The sequence below is a fragment of the Trifolium pratense genome, linkage group LG2 (genome assembly GCF_020283565.1).
Source record: "Trifolium pratense cultivar HEN17-A07 linkage group LG2, ARS_RC_1.1, whole genome shotgun sequence".
Lineage (NCBI taxonomy): Eukaryota > Viridiplantae > Streptophyta > Magnoliopsida > Fabales > Fabaceae > Trifolium > Trifolium pratense.
Window position 1 is genome coordinate 44,933,002 of NC_060060.1, and position 10,260 is coordinate 44,943,261.

General features: G+C 31.3%; 1 protein-coding gene across 1 annotated transcript; it reads right to left on the reverse strand.

The window, feature by feature from the left end:
- Window positions 1-3,722: 3,722 nt before the first annotated feature.
- LOC123903998 (dehydration-responsive element-binding protein 1A-like) lies at window positions 3,723-5,851 on the reverse strand. Its single transcript, XM_045953697.1, has 2 exons — window positions 4,984-5,851; window positions 3,723-4,594 (listed from the first exon to the last, which is right to left on the reverse strand). The coding sequence occupies exons 1-2, from the start codon at window positions 5,650-5,652 to the stop codon at window positions 4,565-4,567; spliced, it is 699 nt and encodes a 232-aa protein (XP_045809653.1). The 5' UTR covers window positions 5,653-5,851; the 3' UTR covers window positions 3,723-4,564.
- Window positions 5,852-10,260: the final 4,409 nt, after the last annotated feature.

Genomic DNA, 10,260 nt, shown 5'->3' on the forward strand with positions numbered 1-10,260 from the left:
TGTGAGAAAATCATTCTGAATCTCTCATCATACTTTTTTTTTTATTTGACGGATCATCATACTTTTTTAGGGTGTGATTCTCCATCCACCTTTCTTCACACATCAGAAATTTTCTCATTCCACCCGCTCACTTTCTCCCTTACCCCCTAGCAATTCGGAAAATGTTTTCCGATATAGTGTAAATTTTATACTAGAAAAACAGTTCGGAACGTATTATTTGCCATGTGTATTGCTACATCAGTCTCTTTATATTCCACCTAATAAAAAAAAGGGCCACATCAGCATTTTTGGCATATAAAATGAAACGAGGGATCAAAAGTGCAAAAAAAATTAAAATAGGGTGTAAAAATGTTTGATTTTAAAATAAAGGGGCCAAAATTACTTATTGATCTTGCAAAACAGGAGGACTAAAAGTGCAATTAAGCCTATTAGATTTTACTTGAGTTAATACTTTGACACCAAAAAATATATATATATAATCTTTTTCTGTTTAAAAATAATATAAATAAGGATATGTTAATAAAAAATAATAAATACTACATTTATTTTCTTTCTAAAGTGACAATTATTTTGAGACGAAGAAAAAGTACAAGACAAATGTAGTATGTCATATAATAACTTTGCACTCTAATTTTTATTTAAAAAATAACGAAATGAAAGATTTGGCATGGTTTAGTGATGACAATTTTAGCAAGTGTACTAAATTCGTCGTTAAGTAATAAAATTTATAAGATTCGTATCCACATGGATTGTTCGTATTTTCAACTAGACAATTAAATTAAATTAGGATTAATAAATAAATTGCAAACGGGGGTTTTCAGATTGATGTGTAGTAACAATGACAATAATTAAAATTGCAAGAAAGTTGAAACGTAAACTTTTATGAGAGAAAGACGATTAGGAATTATTTTGAATCATCTCTTTGTCCCTAACTGGTACTCTAAGTTCTAGCCCTCAACAATGAAATTCTTATAATTACGACAATATAACAAAATAGACCGAGTCCAATTTCTTGGCTCATCAATCTCGTTTATCTAATAAAGTACCCTAATTCCTTAGGCGAAACTAATATTATCAAAAGCTTTAACGAAGTTATATTAACAATCATGCCAATTAATTCTATATTCCTATAGCAATTACGATTGACAAACAATTAATCTAGTTCCAGTATAAACCCTAGGGTCAACAGTGATTTATAACTTAAAATCAATTCGAAAGTGATCAATTAACGAAAAGCAATAAACACAAGATTAACTGAATAATTATAAGTTTTCATTGAATAAACTAGAACACGTAGTTACATGGCTCAGATAGTTTCAAAGAGAATCATCTATAATTCCTAATCTAATGAGATTGGTTACTCATAATAATAATTGACATAACAAAAGAGTTGAGAAAATTATATATGAATAACTGATGAATTGCTTCGACGGCGAAACCTTGTTTTTTTCTTCTCTTGTTCGCCGAAACGTGATGTATATCCCTCTCTGCCAAAAGTCCTCCCTGATCAATATAGCTGCTGCCTTTATATTTGCATAAGAAAAGCCAAATCCCCTCCCTCACGTGACACATCGCATCCCACTCACTTGGTTTAATTGACACGTCATTAAAATATTGGATTGTATCACTTCGCTTATGCTTTGATGACGTCACGTGCTATAACATAGTAACAAAATCGCTGCACGATTGAATCATGGTGGGGCGCGATAAAAACAGAAGTGCAAGCCTTGAATGAGCTCAAAATCTTGAAATATTTTCTAACAGTGTGTTTGGATGGAGGAATTTTTTGAGGTAAAGTAATGTTTTGAGGGAATTCAAATGATTTGAGGTGAATTCCATTGTTTGGATGAAAATTTGAAGAATTTTCAAAATGATGGAAATTTATGAAGTATTTTGTTCAAGTTAAATTTAGAGAATTTCAAAATGACACCTAAAACCAAAGAATTTGAAATTCTTTCTTCGCTATAAACTTTTAAAAATTACTAATCGATCGTAAAACCTAAAATTAGACGAAAAACCTAAAATCGACGATAAACGCTAAATCGGCCGAAAATCCAAAAAATCGGCAGAAAAAACCTAAAATCGGTCAAAAGCCCAAAAATCGACTATAAACCCTAAAATCGGCCGAAAACCCAAAAAATCGACAGAAAAACCTAAAATCGGCAAAAATTCCAAAAATCGACTGAAAACCCAAAAAATCGGCCGAAAAACCAAAAATCGACCAAAAACCCAAAAAATCGGCCGAAAACCTAAAATCGGCAAAAATCCAAAAAATCGACTATAAACCCTAAAATCGGCCGGCAACCCGAAAAATCGGCCAAAATTCCAAAAAACGACTACAAACCCGAAAATCGGCTGAAAACCCAAAAAATCGGCCGAAAAACAAAAAATCGACCGAAAACCCAAAAAATCAGCCGAAAACCTAAAATCGGCAAAAATCCAAAAAATCGACTATAAACCCTAAAATCGGCCGGCAACTCGAAAAATTGGCAGAAAAACCTAAAATCGGCCAAAATTCCAAAAATCGACTATAAACCCTAAAATCGGCCGAAAACCCAAAAAATTGGCCGAAAAACCAAAAATCGACCGAAAACCCAAAATCGGACAACATCCAAAAAATCGTCCGAAGAATCTAAAATCATCCCTAAACCCAAAAAACTCGTCCGAAAACCTAAAATCGACCCAAAATCCTGAAATCGGCTATAAACCCCAAAATCAGCTGAAAAACCTAAAATCGACTATAAACCCATTTTTCAGCCGATAATAGGGCTTATAGTCGATTTTTGGGTTTTTCGGTCGATTTTTCGTTTTTCGGTCGATTTTAGGGTTTATAGTCGATTTTTGGGTTTTTTGCCGATTTTTGGTTTTTCTGCTGATTTTTCGGGTTGCTGGCCGATTTTAGGGTTTATAGTCAATTTTTTGGATTTTGGCCAATTTTAGGTTTTCGGCCGATTTTTTGGGTTTTCGGTCGATTTGTGGTTTTTCGGCCGATTTTTTGGGTTTTCAGCCGATTTTAGGGTTTATTTTCGATTTTTGGAATTTTGGCCGATTTTAGGTTTTTCTGCCGATTTTTTGGGTTTTCGGCCGATTTTAGGGTTTATAGTCGATTTTTGGGTTTTTGGCCGATTTTAGGTTTTTGCTGTCGATTTTTTGGATTTTCGGCCGATTTAGCGTTTATCTTCAATTTTAGGTTTTTCGGCTAATTTTATGTTTATGGTCGATTTTATTAAAATAAATAAAATTAAATGAAGGAAATTCAATGACATTATCCAAACAAAGAATTTTACAATTAATGGAATTTCAACACTTTATCCAAACACTGGAATTTGAAAATCAAGGGAATTCAATTGAATCAATTGAATTGCCTAGTATTTAAAATCCCTTGAATTTCTAGAATCTCTCATCCAAACACACTCTAAGTCTTTTTCTTCTTTGGTCTTTTGTCTTCAAACTCTTTTATGTGCTAATTTCTTCATAAATTCTTCTCTTTGACCATGCAATACTCTAAAAACTTATAAAACTACTATAAAATTGCAATAAAAATTAACAAATGACTCACTGTCATCATTTAGCTTCTTTTTTTTTAAGTAATTTAGTGGCTGAAAATTTTATCCTTAAGGTTAATAAATAAGATGTTCAAATTTAAATTTCAGTCCCTGTATATATAATGCAACGTCCTATCAACTGAATCAAATTCACATGAACTAACATGTTTTAACCTCTTTAACTAGTATGTTGTTAATTAAATGAGAATTCTATTAATGATAAAAATTGGGAACAAGCGAAATATTTATATTATTAAAATTTACTAAAAATAATATGGTCCACCTTTAAATTATGTCTATTCTCTTAAGGTGAATAAGTGGCTTGTTCGGAGTTCGAACTCCTGTCAAGCATATATAATTAATGATATATCTCTAACAACTGAGTTAAACTCACGTGGACTTAAATTCATTATATTTAAGCATTCTTAGTTTATAATCCTGTCTTTAAACTCATTTTATTTTAACCTTAATTAATAAATAAAGAAGTTTGAAATATGAAAATGTGATGCTATTTTCTTTTCCTCAATGCATACAAAGAGAAAGAGTAGAGAAGACTAGATACATACCATTCTGAATGAAATTGCTGAGCATATTAATCACTTGCTTCTGATTATAGTAGCAAACTGTGAATGACTATTCATAATGAAGTATGAAGAAAGCACATTATTATTAGCACTTTGCCAAATATATTGTTGTCCGCTCGCCGAGACATAAACAGAGAAACCGACCGAATACAATAATGTAGGGTTTGCAGTTGTTATAATGTCTCATATTTGATAGAAGAGTTAAACTTGAACAACATATAAGTGATGATTTAAAGTTTTGAAAGAAGTTGTGGTGTTCAAAACTTACTTGTGCAGTTACTCTCAATTTAATATTTTGTCTAACTCAGTGAGACTTTCCGAAAGGCTCAACCGCAGTCACACGGAAACGATCACAATTCTTGATATATAGAAAAATGCGGCTAATGCACTCATTGCGGATGTAGAGACATTAAAAATTGGATGTCACAACCCAAATCATATGGTTGCAAACCATTTTTTAAAATCCTACAAAAGAGAAGAGAAGAATAAGAAGCAGACACTGATTTTACCTCTTTTCAAGTTAATTTAATTACCTAAGCAAGGGTAGCAATAGATTATATTTAATGTCAAAATATGAAAGTGCACATAAATAAACATGTTTTGACATACCAAAATTATATTCTTCTTTCATAAAAAAAAAAAAAAAAATAAGATAAGATAAGATGCACCTATGTATATAAAAGGGTTGTCTTTTCAATTCAACCTATGTACATAAAAAGGTTGAAGTAAAGACAATTTCCATTCCACAAATAAATAAAAAACAAATAAACCAAACACATCAAAATTAAAAATTCTAATCATATTAAAAATAAAAATAAAATTAAAACTAAAAATTAAAAATTCCATAGTGATACCTCTTCATCTTGAAAGTCTTCTACATGAATATCTTCATACCCATGATAACCAAAGCTATATGTAGGGGACATTAGCGCCATATCCCTAAAATACTCTGGCATGTTCATCACTCCCTCTTCATGCTCTTCCATACAAACCATACTCTGCTCCTCTGTGGCTGAGGAACCTACATCCATTTCAATATTATTAGTTATTACATCCATTTCAATATCATTAGTCTTTAAAGTCTTGTCTGGTCTAAAAGCCTCGGCGGCTAGTGCAGCCGCCTTTTGTATATCTTTTGCCTGTGTGGTGGCAGGTTTAGGGAGCCGCCACGCCGAGTCAGCAAAGTTGAGACAGGCGTAACGGCCCCTCAATGCCATTGAGGCAACATCATGTGCTCGGGCTGCCATTTCGGCTGTTGGAAAAGTCCCTAGCCAAATCTTAGTCTTTTTGTTAGGCTCTCTCATTTCACACACCCATTTATCCAAGTTCCTCTTCCTCACGCCCCTATATACCGGGTGGCGAGTCTCCTTGAATTTTTTCCTCCCTGCACGCTTCTTCGGGGTACTCACAGCTAACCGTACCTCATCGTTGGTAACTAACGTCCCATAAGAACCCTCTGAATTCGGCAATGATGTGTCGGAGGTAGACGGGTGTGAAGAGAAAGTGTTGTTGGTGTTAAACATTTTTATGTGTTGGAGATCAGTGGAAAATGTTTTGATTGTGAAATTTGGAGTTGAAGATAAGAGTTTGTTATGCCGTTAAGAGGTTGTGATTTTGGTTTGTTAAGATTTAAGAGTGAAGAGTAAGGTGTGTAATTATATATATAGTGAAGCATGGTTTGAGTTTGTTTGAAGGAAGAAAAGAGTAAGAGGGGAGAGTGTTTGTGTGTTTTTGTATGAGCGAGTGATATTTTAGAAGCGTTATTATGAGCTGTTTGCCTAGTTGGCTTTATGATTGGTTGTGAATTTTGAAAGAGAAAGAGAAAAATAGTTAAGAAAAAGACAAAAGAGAAAGAGTGTGAGAGTTTGTGGAGGGACACCACACCACTCAAAAATATTAAGTAATGATGTTATCAATAATGGTATCAAAATATCTCTTCTAAGGGTTCACTAATAATGTTTGTTTTTCCTCAACATATATAATAGACTAAATAAGGTAATAAAACAATTGAATGTATATTTTTATTGTATGAATATATCTAAAATATCACAATTATGTAAGTGCTGCAAGGAGGAGCTACAACTTACTCCAAATATCATTATCATAGTATACAGTTGAATTGACTCGGTTGTTTTCCTCTTTTCTTATTTCTTAAGCTTGAATTTGCGGGTAATGAAAGCGATATCTACCTACAAAGACATTTGAGTTCTTCTCTTACAGCCACATATTTTTTTCAAAAATCAATTTTGGATTAATTTGTTTCTCTTTAATTTGTTTCAAAAATCATTTGAGTTCTTCTCTTACAGCCACATATTTTTTTCAAAAATCAATTTTGGATTAATTTGTTTCTCTTTAATTTTTTGGACTTTGGATACGCATTCCAGAAGGGATGGTATCAAATAGAAAGGTTTTCAAAAATAAAAGAAAATGCAATATTGTTTTATGCGCGTGACTAATTTTCAGTAGAAGTATCTATTTGAAGGATTGAAGCTTAAAAAAAAAAAATTGATGGTTGGAAATAAATATCTATTTTTATAGAACAGTTTCAATAATTTCATGTGTGGCTTATACTATAATTTATAGTTATTAACCGTATTATGTTATACTCCTCATTAATTTCTTTCAATATTAGGGTTGACCCAAACAATTTCGAGGTTCACCCTTTCGGCTTGAATATTAAAATTAGATCTCTAATTAAAAACTTTAAAAATTTTAAAAAGAATAAACCTTATATAAATTGTAAATAATTTTCATACTATTGATATTGCATAAAAATCGATCTCTTATCAAGAGATACATCTGATTGATCAACAAGATAAAGAAAATAATTGACCCCAAAAAATTCATCTTCATATAGCTCAACTCACGCGGTATTCTAATTCCCATCGAATTGTCTTTTTCTTTTTTGTTGTACTGGACTGAATTATCTTTTTCTTCTTTTTATATATATATATATATATATATATATATATATATATATATTGCCATTAAAATAAAATAAAAAACATGAATTTGTGGTTCTTTTATGATGAATTTATCAAGAGCTTCAAGTTGAAATTTAGTTAACTAATAAAGTTGTCCCTTTTTTTTACATTTCTCACGTCCGAATCAAACTTTTTATTATTAGGCAATTTAGGAGGCATAAAAAGAATGAAAGAAAATTTAAAACCTAAATTTTTTCACTGTTCTTTATTAATTCTGCGGCATTGAAGTTGAACTGAATAAATAAATAATGTTGAAGTTGAACTGCTACAAATTGTTGTGATTTCGATTAAATCACACCAATAACGTTGATGTGTGGAGCAATTACGAGTAAGCAATCAAATTAAGTGAACGGAAATAATAATCACAAATTAAAGGATAAACGGCGAGAAAGAAAAAGGACACAATAAATTGTTTACCCTATTCGGTCAATGTGACCAACTCTGGGGGAGAGAGCAGCTCTCCGATCCACTATCAAACTTGTTGTTCTTGATTACAAAAGACTCTCTCAAAAGAGTTAAAAGAAATAGAGTTTTGTAGTTTATACCATTTTCCCGAATATCTCCCCGTGAACAAGAGATTCAATGGTAATGATTACAAGGCGGAAAGAAAGTGATTACAATCCCTAGTAGGGGTGTCTCAGAGTTTTAGGAAGCTCTGTGCAAAATATAAAAGTGACTCCTTAATATAAATTTATTTTTTTAAAAAAAAAAATTGTCGATTTAAATTGCGTATAATATAAAAAAATTATTTTTATTCTTGTAAACATATAGATTATCAATATTAAACCAATTGCATAAAATCAAATGAGATAAGAAATACAAAATAATTATCTTTGCATATAACGTCAAAAAGGAACCTCTTAATCTAAGTTTAAATTTTATGCAAAGATTAAAATGGATTAAAACTATATTTACGAGTATAGATAACTAATCTATTGATACTCATAATATTATATGAACATTAACAATATATAACTATTAGTTTAGGGCCTAAAAATTAATCTATTAATATACATTTGATATTTTATAGGTATAAATAATATATAAGTAATATTATAGGACCTCAAAATTTTGAGCTGAGGCCCTCAAAATTTTTAGGCCCGATGTCATCGCACACCTCGCACATGTGTGCAAGCTGCCACTGATCCCTAGATAAACCCTAGAAACAACCTTTCTGGTATCTAGACTCAAAGATGATGAAAAACCCTCGAAAACTGTATTTTCTCTCTCCTGTGTCGGCTGAACAGTGAAAAAACGCATACATATGTTGGAACTGGCGCATGGGGCGCAGATGCGCCCATTCTGGCGCATGGGGCGCAAATTCTAGCAAGCTCCACAGTTTCGAACATCGTTTTTCAAGACAACTCTCAACACAAATAAAATTAAGAGATAATTAGCAATTTTTAGATAAAATCACAAATTAACATATTAACACATAAGAAGAAAAAATTAGAGATTAAAAAAAGAAGAAAAATTAAGCAACTAGTAAACTAACCTTAACCTTAATTTTAGTTATTCCTATTTTCGGTTTCGTTTTTCATCATTTGTTTACTGTTTCAAAATCATAGCATCAAAGTCACTAGGTTTAGTCTAATGGTGGAGGGTTTGATAGTATGTTATAAGTCTTGGTTTCGATCCACAGCTCATTGTAAACAAAAAAAAAATCATAGCATCAAAGTGAGTAGCAGTGTGAAGATTGGAGGTCACGGTTTCGGTGGAGGTGCGGCAGAAGTGTGGAGAAAATATCTTTATTTTTTGACAAATTTATTACTACAAATATTTTTTATATCCTTAAATTTTGTTGGAGGGTAAAGCACGGAGGAAATATTTTCTAGCCCCACCATGAAAATTTCTGAATCGCCTGCATAGATTTAAATCAACTAAAAACTAGCCATGCAAACATATGTTTGTCTTTATATTCTTTTACAACATGGGACAGCAACAATCCTAGCCCTATGCCCCATCTGCTTTTATTTTGACCATATATTAAGCTAGTAAGTGACATGCTCAATCCAAAAACATAATACATCTGTTTTTATTTTGACCATATATTAAGCTAGTAAGTGACATGCTCAATCCAAAAACATAATACACCCATACTGCAATGACCATTGGTGGTACCAATGGCTAATACAATTTTTTTTTCTTTTGGCAAAAAATAAATTTTGTTAATTTGATAATAAATTCTTTTTAATAAAATATTTTCTTTTTTTCTCAATTTCAATATGTCAACCATCAAACTTAATTATTTTCGGAAAATGAAAACAAATACTCTCAAGATAGTCTTTAAACATCTTAAATAATAAGTTTTTGTAAAAAATTTATGAAAATGTGTGAAATCAACACATTAAAAATTAAAATTTTTATTTTTTAAATAAATTATTCCTTTAATTAGAATGCTTAAAGAGTACCCCAAATACACTTGTCAGCAAAACCAATTATTTTTTTAATAACTTTATTTCATTTTTCTGCTCTCATTTATTCTGACAAGTTGTTTAGTTGTTAGAATTTCATTCATTAAAATGAAAAATGAAGAATTTCAAATTTAAATATTCAGACCTCATGTCTTATGCACACATAGACCCACTTTCATGTTTAATGGTTGAGATGCTAGAGAAAATTAATAAACATAAGATTTCAATTGATGCAACTAATAAAGTTTCTCATTTTGCAATTGGTTAATATGTTTTTATTTTATCATTTTTGAATTAATGTATTTCTTTTATATATTTTAATAGTTATTAAAATTGTAAAATACTTTAGTTTTGTTTTTGTTTTTACAAGGACTTTAGTTTTGTTGCTATATGAGAAAATCACTATTACTGTCTTCACCCATAAGTTTTCTAGTCTGTGCTTCTTTCTTTGCCCGGATTCCCAACTGTTGTGAATTCGATAAAGACACACCAATAATAATCTTGATGTGTGGAGCAAATACGATTAAGCAATCAAAATAAGCGAACGGCAATAATAATCACAAGTAATGATAAACGGCGAGAAAAGAAAAGGACACAATAAATTGTTTACCCAGTTCAGTCAATGTGACCTACTCTGGGGGAGAGAGCAGCTCTCCGTTCCACTATCAAACTTTGTTCCTTGATTACAATGAGATTCTCAAAAGAGTTGCAAGAAAATAGAGTTATCCTATTT

Bases quoted from the DNA above. Each gene is read 5' to 3' on its own strand.
- LOC123903998 (XM_045953697.1), bottom strand. From the start codon at position 5,652: ATGTTTAACACCAACAACACTTTCTCTTCACACCCGTCTACCTCCGAC. The intron at 4,595-4,983 runs GTATCACTATGG...TCTCTTTTGTAG, and splicing joins AAGACTTTCAAGATGAAGAG to GATTTTAAAAAATGGTTTGC.